Source organism: Calypte anna, chromosome 5, assembly GCF_003957555.1.
Source record: "Calypte anna isolate BGI_N300 chromosome 5, bCalAnn1_v1.p, whole genome shotgun sequence".
Classification (NCBI taxonomy): Eukaryota; Metazoa; Chordata; class Aves; order Apodiformes; family Trochilidae; genus Calypte; species Calypte anna.
Genome location: NC_044250.1, coordinates 296,512 through 315,502, shown reverse-complemented (window position 1 = coordinate 315,502; position 18,991 = coordinate 296,512). Strand labels below are relative to the sequence as shown.

Below are 18,991 nucleotides of genomic sequence, written 5' to 3'. Positions count from 1 at the left end.
CGACCCACGTAGGCGGGAGCGCGCACGGCGCCGCGCAAGCGCTGACAAGGGAAGCGCGGCGGCGGGGGGGGGGGGAGCAGGGAGTCGCCGGTTGCCGTGGCAACCGCGGTTGCCACGGCAACCGGCGACTCCCTGCTCCCCCCCCCCCCCCCGCGCCGCCTGTGTTGGCGCCGTTGGTGAGGGGAGCGCGGAGATGGCGGCCTGGGCGAGGGGCTGAGGGCTCCTCTTCTTTATTTATATTAAATATATTGGTTGTTCTGTGTTTATATAAAGTATATTGGTCAGGGCCGCGGGGGCATGTGCTGAAGGGCCTCGTCGAGGCGGTTTTTTAAGCATTCCCATGTATTATCCAGAGTCCCTCCTCAGCCTTCCTGGAGCTCTTGAGGCACTAAGGGCGCCTCGCAGCCCTGGGGTTCCCTCAACGTCATGGAGAGCTTGAGAGCCCTGATGGACCTGGCTGGAGTGGAGGGGAGGGGATGTGCTTTGTGCCAGGGGTGAGAATGCAGAGAGAGGGGGCTTCACTTTCTGTGGAAATGTGAAAGGTGTAGGGGAAAAAACAAACAAACAAACAAACAAACAAACAAAAAACAACAAAAACAAGCATAAAATAAAAAAACAAAAAAACACACCACCAAAACAAAAAACTAAAAAAAAAAAACACAAACCAAAAAGGATAAAACAAAAAAGAATAAAATAAAAAAGAATAAAATAAAAAAGAATAAAATAAAAAAGAATAAAACCAAAAAGAATAAAACCAAAAAGAATAAAACCAAAAAGAATAAAACCAAAAAGGATAAAACCAAAAAGGATAGAACCAAAAAGAATTAAACCAAAAAGAATAAACCAAAAAGAATAAACCAAAAAAGAATAAACAAAAAAGAATATAACCAAAAAGAATAAAGCCAAAAAGAATAAAGCCAAAAAGAATAAACCAAAAAAGAAAAAAACAAAAAAGAAAAAACCAAAAAAGAATAAAAAAAAAAGAATAAAAGCAAAAAGGATAAAAGCAAAAAAGAATAAAACCAAAGAGAACAAAACCAAAGAGAACAAAACTAAAAAAGAACAAAACCAAAAAGAATAAAACAAAAAAACCCAAAAAAGAATAAAACAAAAAAAAGCCAAAAAAGAATAAACCAAAAAACCCCAAAAAAGAATAAAACAAAAAAGCCCAAACAAACAAACAAAACAAACCAAAAAACCCCAAAGCAAAACCTAAAAAAAAACCAACCCCACAACAGAAGACTTCCAGGAGCCGCTCGGTGTGTGGCAGGACAGCGGGATGTCAGAACCTGCAGGCTGTGTCACTGCTGTCCCCGTGTCTGATGGTACAAGTCTGCATCTCTCGGCAAAAGCACCCAAAGAAAGGCAATGGAAGAGAAGGGCTCGGTTCAGTTTTACACTTGAATTACTCAGGGAGAAGGGCTCTGAGCCAGCCTGCCCTGTGACCCCCTCAGTCCTGGGGATGCTCCTGGAGGGAAAGCCGGAGGAGGAAACCGAGGAAGAAATGAGAGATTTCGGTGGCTGCAAATCAAGGACTTGTCCACCCGATGGCAGCAGGCAGCCGGGATGGGGACACAGACTGAAAACACCAGTTCTGAACAATTCCAGCCACCTGTGGGTGGCAGGAGCTTTGCTGTGCTGCGGCTTCTCTGCCTCTCGGTACAAAGTGGGCACCTCGGAGTCAGAAGGATTTAACAAAAGGTGCCCTGAGCAGGCGGAATGCTGCCCGTGGAGAATAACCAGCCCAAACCCAACACGGTTCTGCAGACACACCTCAGGTTCAGCACCATCCCCGGCCAACCTGAGCATTCTCCTGGCCATCCCACCCTGGGCTTTGAGACCTGGAGGCACCGAGCTCCTTCCAGGAGGTGCCACCTCCCACTGCAAAAGCCAAGGCTCTGTCGTGGTGGGGAGCACCCACTGCACCTCACAAAGGAAATGTGAATAAACGCTTTCAGGTTCACCTTTCCCCCCACTGGAGGAAACATGAAATAAACATGAAATAAAAACATGAAATAAAAAACATGAAATAAAAACCACACAACCCTCAGGGAACCGCTGGTGGCTCAGCTTCCTGCAGTCCTGACAAGCACCCACGGCCTCCTGCACCCCACAGCCTCTCACCTCCCCGTGTCTGTGGACATCGTGCCCATCGTGGCTGCTTTGGGTCTGCAGGACAGGGGGGAATCCCCCAGGGGAGGGAAACACTGAGACCTGGTGAGTGACACGTGGAGGGGAGCCCAGCAGAGGTTCTTCAGCCTGCTGGATGGTGTCCGTACGTGGGAGCATCTCCCGAGGTCCCAGAACCTCCCACATCAGCACAAAAAGCCTTTCCCGGGCGTGGAAGGGAGATTCAGTCACCCCAAAGTTCAATTACCAGCAGGGCTTCACCTCAATGTCCTCTGCTTTCGTTTATTAGCTGCAGCTCCAGGGAGACCAATGGACCTGAACAGACCAGGGTTTGGGTGAAAATGCCCCAGTTTTCACAAGAGAAGGCAGGCAACTGTGCTGCCACTCAGCTCTACAGCAAAACGGCCTCTGGTGTCATAGGACACAGCTTTTCAGGGGTGCTCACAGCCAGAAAAAGTCCACAAGAGGCCAGAAATACACAGCCAGTGGGCACAAGCTGTCACCCCAGGGACATCCCTGCCCGTGGAGGCTCTCAAGGCTCAGACAGAGCCCCGAGGAGCTGATGCTGGCAGCCCACACCCCTGGGGCAGGAGGGGTGACCAGGGACCCCCAGGACCCTTCCTACAGCACCGGGGGTTTCCATGGCTCATGGGGGGAAGCAAAGGCTCCCTGAACCTCAGGCAGGTTGCAGCCTCTCCACACCACACGGGCTGTCCTCTGCCTGCCTCAGCCTCCGGTTTCAAAACAACTTCTGGCCATGGGAGCATACATTTCCCAAGCAGAGCCCCTCCTGCTGAACCACCCCCAGAGCACAGCTGGTGGTGCTGGATGACAGCAGCTCCAGACCCAACATCATCATCCTGCCAGGCTCTGCCTTTCCACTCAGCCTGCTCATTAGTGCTGTTTCCTAACGGGATTTTTTACAGGCTGCTGGGAAACAGAGACACTGCAATCCCTCCTGAAGCCTAGCAGGTCTGACAAGAATTCATCAGCCTCCATATGCTGGTTCAGCATCACTGGCTCCTCTTTGCAGCTCATCTTCCCTCTCCTTTTCCAACAGCAGGTAGGATTCCAGCTTCACATTCATTTTCTCCAATCCATTGCACCTGGCAGCTTTTCCCAGACATTTCTATCTGACCGATGTCTTCAACATGAAGACAGAAAGGAGAAGTCCTACATTCAATTCTATTTATTTCCCCCACCTATTACACAAACTCAGTTACAAATTCACCTAAGGATGTCTCTAGTGCTGGGCTCTCCTATGAAGCTGGGCAGCCAGCTCCTCTGTAGGAGCAACAACACACCTGGGCAGGATGAAGAACCTCTGCTTCAACTCAGTTCATAAGTGACATCAAGGTGCTTCACACAGCCCAGATAACCAGAAAGTTGCAGTTTGGTGCTGAAAAAACAGCCTCTTCTGAAGGGCCCGTCTTCTTTTATGTCCTTCTAGCCAAGTACACAGGCAGGCAATAATCTTTAACACCTCCTGCCAGGAAAAAAAAAATAATCTGAGACCCTGAGAACTGAAAAAAGCAACCTGCTGCAAGGCACCAGCTCAGCATTTATTGCTCTTGGGGGCACTGGTGCTGAGAAGGGCAGTGCCTGGGATGAGAATCAAGGAGGGAGATGGTAATTTCCACCTGAAAAATGCTAACAAACCATCTCCCTGGCTGAGCTAAGTCTTGCCTAGACAAAGCCAGATTCCTCCTAAACAGAAGCAGGAAAAGCACAGACTCCTCTGAGTGCCATGAGAGATGCTGTGGGGATTGGATGCCTTGGACAAAGCCGGTCTGCAGGCTCTGACTTACCTTCCCCACAGGTTCTCAGGGCTGCTGCAGGATGCCCACACTGGATTAGCTGAGCTGCCTGGAGAGCAAAGTCCTCCTGGTGCCACCCAGCAAAGCTCACAGGAGGAAGCACCAGATGTGCAGGTGGAGGGAGGCAGCTGTCCCACCCCCACATCAACCCCTTTCCATTCAACCCAGCAGCACCCACAGTTCAAAGTTTGTCAGTCAAGGTGCTGTGGAAAGCCCCAGTGATCCTATCTCTCCAGGTAAACACACAGAGGTTGTCCCCACCCATGGTGATAAGGATGGCTTCCCCCTCCTGGCCACCCCTGCAGGTTGCCTCTGGGAGGTTAAAGATCTCCCTGCTCCTTCTGCTCTGCTCCTGGTGGTGCACACAGCAGGAAAGGGGGAAGATGATTTATTTTACATTTTTTTTTAATTTGCAGGTCTGCTTTGGAGCCTGTTCAAGGCACTTGGAAGAGCCACAGAGTGCTGCTGGCTTGCCTGGGAACAACGCTCTGGGAATGCTGGCTGCCTCTCCTGCCAGGATTCAGATGGATTGCTCCTCCTGGACTTAGTTCATTTCAGAGCAACCCACAGCAATGCTGCTGGAGAGCACAAGGGAGCCCAGAGCAGTCATTGCCCCTTCTGCTCTACCCAGGAAAAGGCAGCTCTGCTGATCTTGCAAACTAAAGCACCACAAAAATGCAGAAAACAGAAAAAAGGAGACCTGTTAGACCTGGCACACACATCAGAAACTTCTCACTCACTCTGTAGGTGTCATACCCTGCTCCAGGGCTCCAGAACAGAAAAAGTGCTCAGTGATCTGGGTAACATTTCCAATGGGTCACAGCCCAACATCCTGACACAGATGCCATCAGGAAAGCAGAGGCTGAAGCAATCTAACAAACCATCTCTACTTACAAGTGACAAGATTTTAAGGAGCAGAGGGACAGGAGGACTCAGTGGTTTGGAGGAACATTCAGAGCACATTTCAGTGCTTCCCTCTTCAGCCAGGCAGCAGGCGGTTAGTTGCTCTTAAGGACTTTAAAATACCTAGAGATGTTCCTCTTATTTCCTTCGAATTACATCCTTACCCTTGATGCCAAACCCTGATGCCTCTCGTGCAACAGCACTGCTCCTCGTGGGGAACAGAGCACACAACTACCTGTGGCATTTTTGCCGACCAGTAAGGCATGAAGAAAGCCTTTCTCAGCCTTTCTCAGTCCTTCCAGGAAGCCAGATTTCCTGAGGTTCAGGGAGAGGTTTCTGGAGGCCACACAGGGAAACCAAAGTGGTAGAGAACAAACCAGACCACTGTCCAAGGCAGGGAGGAAGAGGGCTGCTTTCACCTGGAAACCACAGCCTCCTCACTCCCCTGGGAGTTCATGCTTTGCCCCTTTTCTTTGTCCTGCCTGCTAACAAACTCACCCTGGACCCATCCCATCTGCTCTCAAAGCCTGTGCTGCTCCCACCCCATCTCCTCTGGGGAGCTCAGGCTCACCCTGAGGATCAGGAGGCCACGCACAGCTCAGCTTTATTTTCTCTTCTGTTTCATGTCTTGTTCTACTCCTTGTAAGAAAAAATTCAACGTTTCCTAGAGCTCCAGCTGAACACCTCCTTTGGGCCCCTTGGGGGATGTCCCCATCCTTGCCACTTCAGCCCCTGTTTGTGACACCTCCCTGGGGATGGCACCGCGATGGGCAGAGGAGGAAGGGGAGACGGGGCTGGCAGGGGGGGCTCAGCCCTCTGCGGCTCTGCTGGGCGGTGCTGGGATCGCTGAAGGGGTGGCTGAAGGGCAGCTTCCTCCTCCTCCTCCTCACTACCTGCCCGCTGCCAGGCAGAGGCCGCTCCCTGCCAGGGCAGCCCCAGTCCCACACGGAAGTCAATTCCCTGCTCCACTCACACGAGACCTCGGGAGAAGGAGCCGAGGAGGGAACAGCACCGGGAGAGACCCCCCGGGAGCCTGGCAGCGCGTCCCGGCGGAACCAGACCCAGAGAGGGGGCAGGAGAGGGGCTCTTCTCCCCTTCACCATGCAGGTAGGAGACAGAAACCACTCAGCTGCCTCCAGGAGGTTTCTTTTCAGCACCTCTGAGCCACTTGCAGCTGGGACACCCCAAGCACCCATCTTCCCCACTCCTGTCCCTTCAGCCCTTTAAGTAAAGAACCACAGAGCTCCCGTTCCCCCTCCCAGCGAGCACCCTCCTTCCTACCCCGCAGAGGGATGGGGCAGGGGCTGGGTGCTGCTGGCTCTGCAGCTCCTTCCGGACAGGACCGAGGTGCAGTGGAGCCCCATGCAGCACCCCAAGGTGCAGTAGGGTCATGCCTGGCCTCAGAGGTTGGTACCAGGGCTCAGAGAAGGATGCTGTGGATCCAGACCAGATCGTTTTCCTGTACAAACCCAGGCACTGCATAGGGCAGTGGGGGAACAGCTCCAGATGTGTCTGGAGCTCCTGAGATAAAGCAAAGGGAGAGGGGAAGCTGCGAGGTTTTGTTTCTCTTGCTCGACAGAAAAGATGCTGTTTCCTATTGTTCAAAAACCCAGAACAACTCCCAAAGACTGGGACAGGCAGTAAGTGCAGGGGTGCACCAGTTGCCTGCTCAGCTGCAGGCTGCCACATTTCTCAGGAAACGGTGAGGCAGGGTGGAAGGGCTCCAAGGCAAGTGTTTGTAAGAAACATCCCTGAGAAAAGAACAACTTGTTCACCTTGGTGTGGGTGATGGGAGCCACCCAAACCCTCACCACGCCACAGTTAGGAAGGAAAGCACAGGTACTCACACAGCCTGGGGGGTTTGTTGCCATCATTCCTCTGGAGGATCCACAGGGTACCTGGCCTGGGACAAGGACCAGCTGATACAGCCAGGGAAACCAGGCACACTTCTGGAGCACACAAACCGTTTTTTTTCACACCAAAATGAGTTGTGCTGGTTAGCTGTACACCTTTGCACAGTGTACCTGTTCCTGTTCCTGCTGGGAACCTCCCAGCTGCTCCCCCACCAGCACAGGGGCTGCAAATCCCCTGGCAGCTGGATGCCATTTGTGTCTGTCACCACTCTGGACATGGGTACTGGGAATTGTCAGAACTAATAATTTACCAGTTCCTCCCCACTTCTCAGCCCAACGTGGAGATGGCCACAGTGCAAGCAGGTACCAGGCAGTAAATGATGTTGTTGCTATGGGAACAGAGAGAAAAGCCAGAGCCTGCTGCCACCACATTGCCCAGAGAGCCTGAGAAGCATCCCCAGGATTCTCAGGGCTTGACTGGAAAATGAGAAAGCAACAAGTCCCTCCTGGGACTAAAATCCATGCTTGCTATTTTGGAAACATCTGGAGAAGCAGGGGCAGGATCTTACTACCACAGCACCTCTGGGGCACAATATCCCCTTCTCCAACCCTTTCACTTTGCTTTCTGTTGCTCAGCCTCCCCACAGCCCTTTCTTCTGGGATGAAGCACCAGGATCTGGCAGAGCACTTCATCCCTTTCCTCATCCCAGCCTCTCCCACTCTCATGGCCTCATTCTCCAGGTGAAGGAAGGTTGTGATCCAGATCTTGCATCAGGACAGGGTTTCACCACCACCACCACATTCCCGAGATTTCAGCTGGATCAACTTGTCTGGCTGGCCACTGTTTCAGGTCACCATGTCTTTGGTGGCAATTCTGTCTGCCATTATTCCCATGCCCTGGCAGCTCCTGCCCAGTGCTGTGCTGCATAACTGCTTGGGGGGCTGCACCCCGAGTCACAGCAGAGAACCCCCAGAATCCTGGTTTGATGATGAAATCTGTTCCCTGCCACAGTAAGCCCTGCAGAACGTGGCTTCACCAAACCCACTGCACCCCCTGGGATCTGAAGTCCGGGCTCCTTGTGCCAAGCTGTTGAAAAAAACACCAACCCCAGAAGAGGAGGGAGAGGTTTTCTCCATGCCCAGACACAGGGTCTCCCACTGATGCCTTTGCTGGTTTTCTCCCCCACAGGATGAAATTCTGCTGACTCCCTGGAGGAGGTTTTCTGATGAAGACAGAGAGCAGTTCACCCCCAGGGTAAGCTTTGCTCCCTCTGCACTCACAGCGAGTTCAGCACAGGGCAAAGAGCAGAGCTGGGCAGTGCCAAGGCAGCAGCTGCCTCAGTTTCCCCATCCTCATTCTCCTGCCCAGTTCCTGGGGGTTCTCTACACTGTCTTGATGAAGGCCCAAAGCTCTGAGAGGCTGGAGCTGAGAGGGAGAACTCTCTCCTTGTCCCCCTCCATAAATTCACTGGTGTTTTCCGTGGGCAGGAAGAAGAGAAATGGGATTTTGTCCTGGTAAGCGACATCCACCAAGTGGGCAGTGAGAAGGAGATGAAGAGGAAGAAGTTCCTGGTTGAGCTGAGAAAGAAGGGGTTCATCATCAAGGTGAGGGGCTGTGGAAGGAAAGGCAGCAGATCCTCAGCTATCTTGTGGTACCCAGGATCCAAACCTGGCTTGGGCTCCTGTGTCCCAGGAGATGGGAGAGCCCTGACCAATGTGCTGATCACCACAGCAGTGCTGGAAAATAAACCCCTTGCTGAGCCAGGAGAGACTCGTGTTGCCTCTGGCTCTGCCAAGCATTCTTCTAACAGCCCTTCTCCTCCACCCACCAGAAAATCGAGGACAGGAAGGTATTTTATGGAGTCCGTGCCCCAAGACAGATCTTCTGGAAATACCAGCGGCTCCTGAGGAAGCCCAACAGCAGACTGCAAAGCCCCGGTGACAATCAGGAGATACCAGTGACCACCAGGTGGGTGCTGAGCAGGGCCCCTGAACTTCCAGCATCTTCCAGTGGACTTCGCAGCAGCAGCCACTTTCCAGCTCAGCTTGCTGTTGTGCCAAGCTCTTCAGTCTCCTCCACCTGCCAAGTTGCCACCTCCTCCCTGTCCACAGCCACTTCCCCGTTTCTTCCCCCTGCCTCTTCTCCAGGGCCACACAACACAACTGTCTCCCCAGAGCAGCCTCTAACCACAGTTTCTCCTTGCTCAGGATACGCATAGTGAACTTCATCCTGCAGAACACGGTGACACCCGACCTTGGTAAGGGGACAGGGACACCAAGGGTGATGCTCAGCCTGGTCCTGCAGCAAAGCTCCTGCCCCTGGTGGGCAGGGGCACCCCCAGCTGCCTCCTCGTACCCCGAGTAGGATGTGGAGAGGGAGAGAAAGTCAGGGTGCAGCTTAGAATAGGTTTGGGGTGATTCTACCTGTCAGGGAGCACATGGGGTGGGAGCAAAGCTTCACTAATCCTCTCCATTCTGCTCTGCCACCAGAGAAGCTGCGTGACCTGATGAAGAAGAAGGTCTTTGAGGCAATGTTTCCTCTGCACGAGGTGAGGCTGAGCACATGGGTGCCAGGGAGGAAAACTCAGGAGAGGTGGAGGAAGAAGATGGGGTGGGAGATACCATTGGGTGACCAGGGCTTCATCTGGATGAGGGGCACGAGTGGGCTCCTGGCAGCAGCCTGGGAGGAGGATGAGGATTAGGTTGTCCTAATATTCCTGTACCCAACCAGCTTCTCTGCTCTCCAGAAAGAAGAGAAAAGGGAATTCCTAAAGGAGCACTGGGCTCGATGGAGTGAAATATTTTGCCCGCAGCCAATTGAGAAGATCAGGTAACACAGGCTGAAGAAGCCCAGCAGATCCTTATAAGCAAGAGGTCCCAAAGAAACCCAGAGAGCTGTACACCCTTTGCCAGGCTCTTGTGTTTTCTATTAAACGATCAGTTTGCACCTAGATCTTCTCAGAAGTATTGGGCTCCTTCTGAAGCCACCAAAGTTCTTAGTGAATGTGTGTCCCATGGCACCAAACTCCAGCTGCCAGCTTTGCAGGGTCAAACAACCCCTGGAGCTGCACAGGTTTAATTAGCCCGTTTCCTTTTCCATCACAGTTTCCCCCTTTTAGAAGGCAGTCAAGGTGGGAAGAGGGCACCAGGGCAGCACAGCCAGCCTGAGGCTTGGCTTGGGGCATTAATGGCAACACAGAGCTCCCACAACCACCTTAAACTCAGGGAAGAGCACAGCTCTTCTTGTAAAAGGGGAAGCAAACTAACTCTTCCTGGGCAAGTTCTTCCCAGTTAATTGCTCTGGAATCCAGGAGGGGAGGCAGGTCCGTCAGTCAGCAGTTACCATCATTTCCTACCCGTGCCTCCAACCCTCTTCCCCACACCAGAAATTCTGAGGTGGTGGCACCATCAGAGTGGAGCAGGAGAGCTCTGCAGGGACACAGCTGAGCCCAGGAGGAGGAATTGCTCTGGTGTGAGGAACACTGCACCCCACAGCCTCACATCTGCCTCCAGCCCAGCATTCATAAAACCTGCAGGCACTGACTGCAGCTTGGCTCTGTGGCCACAAACCACCTCTCACCTTTCCTTCCAGGTGCTATTTTGGGGAGAAGGTGGCTCTGTACTTTGCCTGGCTGGGCTGGTACACCTACCTCCTGGGGTTCGCTGCCGCGGCGGGGCTGGTGGTCTTTATAGCTGGGATTACTACCTTCAATTCCAGCCAGGTGAGGTAAGGCACTTGGGAATGCTGAGAGCCCCCCCTGTTTACCCAGCTTTGCTGCACGCGTGGCTGTGAGCTGCTGTCCCTGCCCTCTGAGTTCCCTCCACCCCTGCCTCTCCAGCAGGGAGATCTGTGAGGCCACCACCACCATCATGTGCCCACTCTGTGACCAGCAGTGCCCGTTCTGGCTGCTCTCTGACACCTGCACCTATGCCAAGGTAGGCAGCACCCTCCCCCAGACAGACACTCCCAGGCTGGGCTCTTCCCATACCAGCAGAAGGAAAAGCCAACCCAGCAAGCTGGCTACAGCTTGCAAGAAACCTCCCCTGAGCTGCGTGAGGAGGTAACACCACAGTCTCCATCACCACCAAGGAGCAGTGCACCACGTCCCAGCGCCCTTTTCCTTCCCCCATTTTGCCCTCCTGCAGCACCCTACTTGCATCAGAGGGCACCAGGGTGTCAAGAAGACCACTGAGCACAGAGTCCTCTCCACAGATGCCAAAGCCCCTGCAAGCCTCTGCCTCCATCACTGCTCTTCCTTGATCTTCCCCAGGTCACTCATATGATTGACAACGAGGGGACAGTTTTGTTTGCCATGTTCATGGCCATCTGGGGTAAGTGTCAATGCTCTGGTGGCAAGCACACACACCTTGGAAGAGGGAGAAGCCCCCTGGAGCTTAGGGGGAGAGAAGGTGGAGGTAAACAGGACACCAGCACAGCTTCACTGGCCAGAGGCTTTTTAGTCCTTATCTCCTCTTCTTCCAGGGCCATCAGCTTCCAGACAAGGCACAAAGTCATCCCAGCAATTCCCTCCAGCTCCCCAAACACTCCTTACCTCTCCTGCCTGAGAGCTTTTCCTCTTCCTCCTCCCCCAGCCCAGCCTCCTGCAGAGCCCCCAGCAGCCCCTCCAGAGGGGCTTTTCTAGCAGCTGCCTGTGAAGTGGTGGCAGCTGCAGGCAGGAGGGACCACCAGAGCCCTCATTACCCTTCCCAGATTGCTCCATCAGCTCCCAGCTGCTGGGGAACAAGCAGAGCAGAGCTCTGGGCTCATCATCAGCTACACACCTTGTGTGGCTTTACCACAACCCTTCCAGTTACAAACACCACTGCAGGTGGAACTGTCGTGGTCTGGGTGGGTCAGGGACATGGGCTGGTGTGTCCCTGTGGGCTGGTTCGCACAGGGACGAGCTTGGGAAGCCCATCTTAAGATGAAGGGGTGGCTGTACCTGGGTTTGCAGCAATGCTGGGGTGCAGTGCAGGATACCTGCTCCACTGGGAAGGTGTATAAATTTGTCAGTGTTCCAGAACAGTGTGGCTGCCTGGCACCCTGTAACCATGCCCACCCCAGCTGCCAAACCCCCTGCAGACACCACAGCTCCAGCAGAAACCCACCCACCCCCATCCCCATCCCCACCTGGGGTCCAGCACTCACCTCTGCATGTCCGGGGTCCTCCCTGGGGGGCACAGAAGGGGTTGCTGTCCCTCAGGTCAGCCCAGGCTGATTTGCCATCTGGTTGGGTGTAAGAGGAGTGTCCAGAGCTACCCCCAAGTGTCACAGTGCTCTCTCCTTCCTCCCTCAGCCACCGTGTTCCTGGAGCTGTGGAAAAGGCAGAGAGCCACGGTGGTCACTGACTGGGACCTGTACCGGTGGGATGAGGATGAGGTGAGGCTGTCCCTCTCCTGCCTTGTGCTCTCCTTGTCAGATGGACCTGCAGAAAAGACACAACACGGGGACCCCTCTTTGCCCAGCTTGGTTTTCTTAAGTAACTTCACACTTAAACCAACAGCAAAGCCAAAATCTGACAGTCCTGGGAGAGCCCTGGCGGAGAGCGAGCCCTGCAGAAAGCTAGGCAGATGCTAGCCATCTCTCTCCATTGCTAGCCACCTCTCTCCATTGCTAGCCACCTCTCTCCATTGCTAGCCACCTCTCCACCTGCACAAGGGCTTGAACCCAGTCAGGACTGGCCACACTGTTGTGGGCTGGGTGTTCATCCCTGTCCTCCTCTGGTGCTGCTCATCCCATATCCATCAACACAACAGCCCCTGCACTGGGGGCACTGCTCTGCTGCATCCTTTCTTTCCCGTTTTTTGATTATAATTTGTTTACTGCTGTTTTTCAGGAGGAACTGGCTATAGACCTGATCAACAACGTGCAGCACGAGCCCCAGCAGTACCAGCACTCCTACTTCCGCAGCACCATCATACTGCTGCTGGTGCTGGTGATGGTGCGTGGTGACGGGGTGGCCCTGGGGAGAGGGACACGCAGAGGAGCGGTTCTGGTGGAGACACCCACCTGGTGAACCTCTCATCCTCCCCTGGAGAGCACTGGCTTGCGGCTGAGATGAGCTCTGGCGCAGGGTTTGAAGGTGCTGCTCAGGCAGGATGGAGGTCCTGACCACCCCCCTGCCCCCCTCCGCAGATCGCGGTGATGATCGGCATCGCCCACGCCCTCGTCATTTACCGGGTGATCGCCACGGCCCTCTTCACCCAGAGCCCCTTTGAGTTTGTCCGTGAGCAGGCCAACATGGTGGCCATGGTGACGGGGGCTGTGCTGCACTACATCACCATTGTCATCATGACCAAGGTGCTGCGTGAGGCGTGGGGTGGGCAGAAGGTCTTCTCCTGGCTTTTTCCACCCTGGAGCCTCCCCTCTCGTGTCGCATCTCTCTCCCACAGGTCAACAGGCACGTGGCCCTCTTCCTCTGTGACCTGGGTAAGGGGAACCTGTCTCCCACCTGCACCCACACCGAGCTGCCCAGCAGCACCCCAGGGTGACAGCACAGCCCCCCCTGGGCCCCGAGCACAGACCCCTGGTTCCCCCTGGTCCCTTCGTCCATCACCACCAAGCATCTCCCAGGCAGCTCCTGACACTCAGGTCCCTGTGGGAGGTCAGCACCCTCCAACACACCACCCCATCTGTGGCCCACACGCTGCCAGGTGGCTGTCCCACTGCCACCCTACACTCTGGAGGGACAGTGACCCAACAGGGCTGATGAGCAGAAAGCCATCACAGCTGCAGCAGAGCTCAGGACAGGTTTTTTATCCCAGTGAAGGGCCCCTTATCCCCCAGCTCAGGGCTCTAAGGAATCCTGCAAGGTTGGGCTCAGGTCCAAAGTGCTCAGGGGAAAGGCAGAGAAGGTTTCATGAGAGGCAGAGATACCTTCCAGCCTTCAAGGAGCTGCTGTGGCAACCAAGGCAGAGCAGGGCAAGGTCCCACCATGCTGTGATCAAGCCCCTGGGCCTCATTCCCTTTCCCAGAGAAACCACGGACCTTCTCCCAGCGGGAGAACAACTTCACCGTGAAGATCTTCACCTTCCAGTTCTTCACAAACTTCTCTTCTCTCATCTATGTGGCCTTTTTCCTGGGACGGTGAGTGTTGCCTGGGGGTGAGCAGAGGGAGCCAGGCCTTGGGGCTGACACCCCCAACCCTTCCCAGGGTCTGGGGACAGCCCAGTCCCCTCCAGGCACAGGGATCACACTTGGGACCTCAAGAGGGCCACGTCTTGTCCCCATGGGCATGGTGGGTGGGGGAAGCCCCTTCTGCTCCACCAGTGCCTGGGGGGTGATGCCCTCCATCCTGCCCCTGGACGTTGGTCCCAAGGGCTCCACGGTGGTGCTCAGCAGATACCCCTGATGCTGCTTCCTCACTCAGGATCAATGGCCACCCGGGCAACTACGTGCGCATCGCGGGCAAGTGGAGGCTGGAGGAGGTGAGGGACCTGCCATGAAGCTGACCCCACACAACTCCTGCTCTTCCTTTCCCTGCTGCCCAGCAGAGCTCTGGGAACCTCAGCTTCCTTCTGCAGCACCCGCCTTGGCCAAGCAGCCCCTGGGTCCAGGCCGTGCTGCTGGTGGGGACAACCCCTGTCCTGTCCTCTCCTCCCTTTGCAGTGCCACCCCAGCGGCTGCATCTCTGACCTCTTCATCCAGATGGCCATCGTCATGCTGCTCAAGCAGACCATCAGCAACATGATGGAGTATCTCATCCCGTAAGCTTTCCTCCAGCCCGCAGGATACTCCCTGCTGCTCCTGCAGATTCAGGACAGCTGCCCAGGTGGTCTTCAGGGCTGAGGATTCCTCTTTCTCCTTGCTCAGGCCGCCAGGGCTGGCACTGGCAGCAGTCCAGCCGTGCAAACCCCTCTCTCCCCTGGCAGCTGGGTGAAGTGCAAGCTCTGCAGGCAGCAGTGGCGCCCCAGGAAGAGAAGGATGATGTTAGGAGAGGAAGAGGAGGATGAGGACCCCTGCAAAAGGCAGTGGTTGAGCAACTATCAGCTCAACGAGGTCAACATCTTCAGCTTGTTTGATGAGTTCTTGGAGATGGGTACGTAGGGCAGGGGGGGTCAAGTGAGGAGGGATGGTGAGTGCAGCCCCCTGTGCCCTGCTTGGCTGGGGAGAGCCTGATGCTGTGGAGCCCATGAGTAGGCAAGGGAGAGCTCCAGGATCCAGCTCTGTACCCAGTCCTGCTCCAAGAGCTCTGGCACACCAAGGAGATCATTTCCAAAATGAGAGAGAGCAGGTGACTTTGCTGGCCTTGGGCCTCTGCCCAGAACCTTCCTCTCCTGCCAAGAGTGTCCCTGCGGTGGCCCACAGGGTGGTCCCTCTGCCCTGCTACCCCAACCAGTGCCCCCACAGATCCCCCTCTCCAGCAGCCCTGGGAGAGGTGGGGGTCCTCTGTGGGGGTCCCCATGGCAGCTCTGTCTCCCCCTTCCACCCCTCTGGCAGCATCCACAAAGCAGGACAAGCCCTGTCAGCAGCTGGGGTGTCCCCTCTGGGGTGGCTCCACACCAGCACCCAGCCTTTCCTCCCTCTGCAGTTATCCAGTACAGCTTCACCACCATTTTTGTCGCTGCCTTTCCCCTGGCCCCACTCCTGGCTTTCTGCAACAACCTGCTGGAGATCCGCCTGGATGCCATCAAGATGAGGCGGCTGTCCCGGCGCATGGTGCCGCGCAAAGCCAACGACATCGGTGAGCTGGGGCCTCAGGAGCTACAGACCCTTCCCCGCCACGGAGACCCTCAGCATCCCTTGGAACTCACCTCCCGGGACCCCTCCTGGGACCCCTCCTGCCCACGCCAAACCTGTCCCTGAGCTGGGGCAGTGAGCAGTGAGAGGGGCCTCATTCCCACTCCCCTCCCGCAGGGATCTGGCTGCAGGTCCTGGAGGCCATCGGGATCCTGGCTGTGATCGGGAACGGGCTGGTGATTGCCATCACCTCCGACTTCATCCCTGTGCAGGTCTACAAGTACCTGTACAGCCCCTGCCTGCTGGGGAACAACACGGACATGGAGTGAGTGCTGCCAGCCCCCTGCCTGCTGCTCCTGCCTGCCTTGGTGCCGAAGCAGTGGCACTGGGTGGTCCCTCATGGTGGGCTGCAGGGACAGGGGAGGATTTTCCATCTCCAGCATCCCCGGTGGCCTCCCACTCACTCTGTCCCCGTGGGTGGGTGACCGGGATGCTGGGAGCTGCCACACTGCCTGGTGCCTCCCCCTGCTCCCTTCCCTTTCCCCTCCAGCCCTTGGCTCACTGCCAGGCTCAGTCCAACTGGGCAGAAGTCTCAGAGAAATTCCTTTCTCCTGGGTTTTGTGCTAAGGGACAGCGAGGGAGGGGAGGGTGAGCCCCAGGTGGGTGCTGCTGCCCTCCCCAGAATGGGGGGCTACAGTCTGTGTTCAGCCACACCACAGTCACCTGGGGCAGCACACCCCAGGGACCCCCTGGGAAAGCACGCCATGGGCAGATGGCCTCTGTAGCCCTCAGAGGACTTTACATCCCCTAGAAAGAGGCAGGAGCTGCAGCATCTGGTGGGGGCAGACCCCAGCCCCCTTTCCCTTCAGGTTGAGGTGCAGACCCCCTCTTCTCCCCCGCAGCTGCACAACCGGTTACATCAACCACAGCCTCTCCATCTTCCGCATCCAGGACTTTGAGCCCCACACAAAAGTGCCCAAAACGCTGCCAGACTTTGTCAGGGAGGAGATCAAGGAGTGCAGGTACCAGCAGCCCGCGCGTGCCCCTCACCGGGGCATCCAGCCTGTGGCTGGGGAATGATGGCAGAGCAGGGCTCCACCACGAGGAGGAAGCCCCCCCTTCCAGGGCTCCTCCTGGCCCCCCACAGAGGAAGGCAGGGGCGGGGGGCTCTGCCCTGCACAGGGGGGTCCTGGGCTGGTACCGACGGGGCTGTGCTGCAGGTACCGGGATTACCGGAACCCCGATGACTACAGCTACACGGCCCAGTTCTGGCACATCTTTGCAGCCCGGCTTGCCTTCCTCATCCTCTTTGAGGTGAGTACCCCCGGAGGCAGGAGGAGGCTGGGATGATGAGAGGGAAGCTGGGCTGGGGACATTAACCCCCCCGGGGTGCCCCCTCTGCTTTGGGCAGCACGTGGCTCTCTGCGTCAAGCTGATCGCAGCCTGGTACGTCCCCGACGTCCCCCAGCGGGTCAAGAACCAATTTCTGGACAGACAACACAACGACCTTCGTAAAGAACTGAGGTGGGTGATGCCCCAGGAGGTGCAGCAGCAGATGTTCTGTTGGAGATGAGCTGCATCACAGCCAGCAAGGAGCAGCCACCTCTCACTGCCCCAGGCACTCAACCAGCTCCCACCTCAGGCAACCCAGCTCTAGAGCTCAGCAGGGGAAAGGGCTGCTTGGCCAGGGCTGTTCCTTCAGAACAAAAGAAAAGCTCCAAGTCAAAAGGAACAATTTTGCCCAATTTTTCAATTTAAGGTTTGTTTAAAGAAAAAAAATCACAGAATCATAGGATGGCTAGGGTTGGAAGGGACCTTAAAGATCATCTAGCTCCAAAATAATGAAGCATTTCACCTGGAAACAGAATCAGTGTAGCTGAGAGCCATAGGTTGGGCTGCCCTGGCACTTCTGTCCTTCATGGACCAAGCCCCACTTTGGAGGAGGGCTCAGTCTGCCCCTCTTTGGGACACCCCAAAACCCAGGTACCTGAGAACAGAGGCAAGCATCACCTCGACTCAGGTCAGCTTCCAGGCTTCCCATCCACACACAGGGATGTCCCACAAACAGGGATGTCCTTTTCCATTTATTTTTGACAAAAGGCCCTCTTCCCACTCAATATTTCTCCACACCTCCCCACTGCTTCCCGACTGGGACCCTTGCCTCCCACCCCAGCCCCTCTCCTCTCTCCTCCAGCATGATGGATTTCTCCACCGACGTGTAGTCACCACTCACCAAGGAGAACAAGAAACATGGACATGAGCCTCCCAGGAGGTGGGAACAGCCAACATGGCACTGCTGTGGTGTCCCAGCTGTGACCGAGCTTGGACTCGAGCTGGAAGGCAAGAAGGTGATGGTGGCTTTGCTGGAGCAGAGTGTTTTCTGACTGGGACAGCTGCCAGGGGGAAGGAAGCAGCAGCAGAACCAGGGATGGTGCCTGCCCGGCACACTGAGCAGAGCTCTGGCACCAGGGACAACCCCCAGTGCAGCATTTGGCTGCTCCAGGTCTGCAGGAGGTGACACGGCTGCCTCCTCAAACCTGGCCTCAACCTGTGACCTGGTGGGGCAGGAAAAGCCAATTCCCTCGTTCCAGCTTACCCCTGCAGCTCTTTGTTTGTTTGTTTTTGCACTTTGGCCCTTTTTCCCTCTGCCTTCAGCAACATCCCTGCTCCTGCACTGCTGAGAAACTTGTGTCCATCCTCTGACCAGGATAATCCCCTTGGCACGACCACTGCCTGCCTGCAGCTCCAGCTCCAGCAGCACTGGAGAAATGCAGCTCTTTGTGATGATAACTGGGCTGGGCTCTGCCCCGGGCTCTGCCGAACCTCTGCACCCACCCAGAGCATCCCAACTGCTGCTCCTGGCTCATCCCTACCAGAACAGGGGGAATTACCCTCCCGGGCACCAGCAGCCAGACCTCCAGCTGCCACCAAGTCCCCGCACTCACACTGCCCTCACTCCCACCTCCCTCCTTTGCAGCCAATGTCACCCAAAGAAACTGTCACCCCAAAACCGGGTTTTTTTTTTGTCTTAACATGGATAACCTAAAGGGTGGAGCTCAAGTGTCTGTGCAGCCCAGAGCTGGTGCTGAGCAGCTTGTTCAGTGTGCTGGGGTGACAGAAACACAGAGCTGCAGAGAAGATCCCGAGGCTGTTCCCAGAGGTGACGTCCCCGAGGATCCCTGCAGAGGAAGGCTCAGTACTCTCAGCTTTGCCTTGTCCTTTCACTGCTGTGACCAAAGCCACCTCCACTCCTTTTAACTCACCCACCCAGAGGAATAAATGCTGGACAAGAAAGATTTGATCAGCTCCCAGTTTGCCAGCCCTCCTCCCTTGCCATCCCCAGGACCTGGGCATCCCGAGATCTTTTATCACCCCATAAACCCAGGAGGTCCACACCAGCTTTACAGCCTGGCCAGGGATACGGGGGGCACAGAACTCCTCCCCAGAACTGCTGCTCAAGCACCCGCTCCTCTGGACACAGCCCCAGCACCATTCCCTCTGTCCCTTTTGCAGCCCCACACCAGCTGCGCAGCAACCAAACGGGACTTGGCGTTGGGATGTTTCCCACTGCGAGCAGCCCCAAGGCCCGACCCGTGACACATTTACAC

General features: G+C 55.7%; 1 protein-coding gene across 1 annotated transcript; it reads left to right on the top strand.

The window, feature by feature from the left end:
- Positions 1-5,875: 5,875 nt before the first annotated feature.
- On the top strand, positions 5,876-17,735 carry ANO9 (anoctamin 9). Its single transcript, XM_030451270.1, has 24 exons — positions 5,876-5,957; positions 7,893-7,958; positions 8,192-8,308; positions 8,536-8,672; positions 8,912-8,961; positions 9,194-9,252; positions 9,451-9,533; positions 10,296-10,430; positions 10,543-10,639; positions 10,975-11,035; positions 12,001-12,083; positions 12,541-12,645; positions 12,840-13,004; positions 13,097-13,133; positions 13,679-13,790; positions 14,074-14,131; positions 14,313-14,410; positions 14,576-14,742; positions 15,235-15,387; positions 15,561-15,708; positions 16,286-16,405; positions 16,604-16,697; positions 16,795-16,907; positions 17,578-17,735. The coding sequence occupies exons 1-24, from the start codon at positions 5,952-5,954 to the stop codon at positions 17,603-17,605; spliced, it is 2,292 nt and encodes a 763-aa protein (XP_030307130.1). The 5' UTR covers positions 5,876-5,951; the 3' UTR covers positions 17,606-17,735.
- The last annotated feature ends 1,256 nt before the right edge of the window (positions 17,736-18,991 follow it).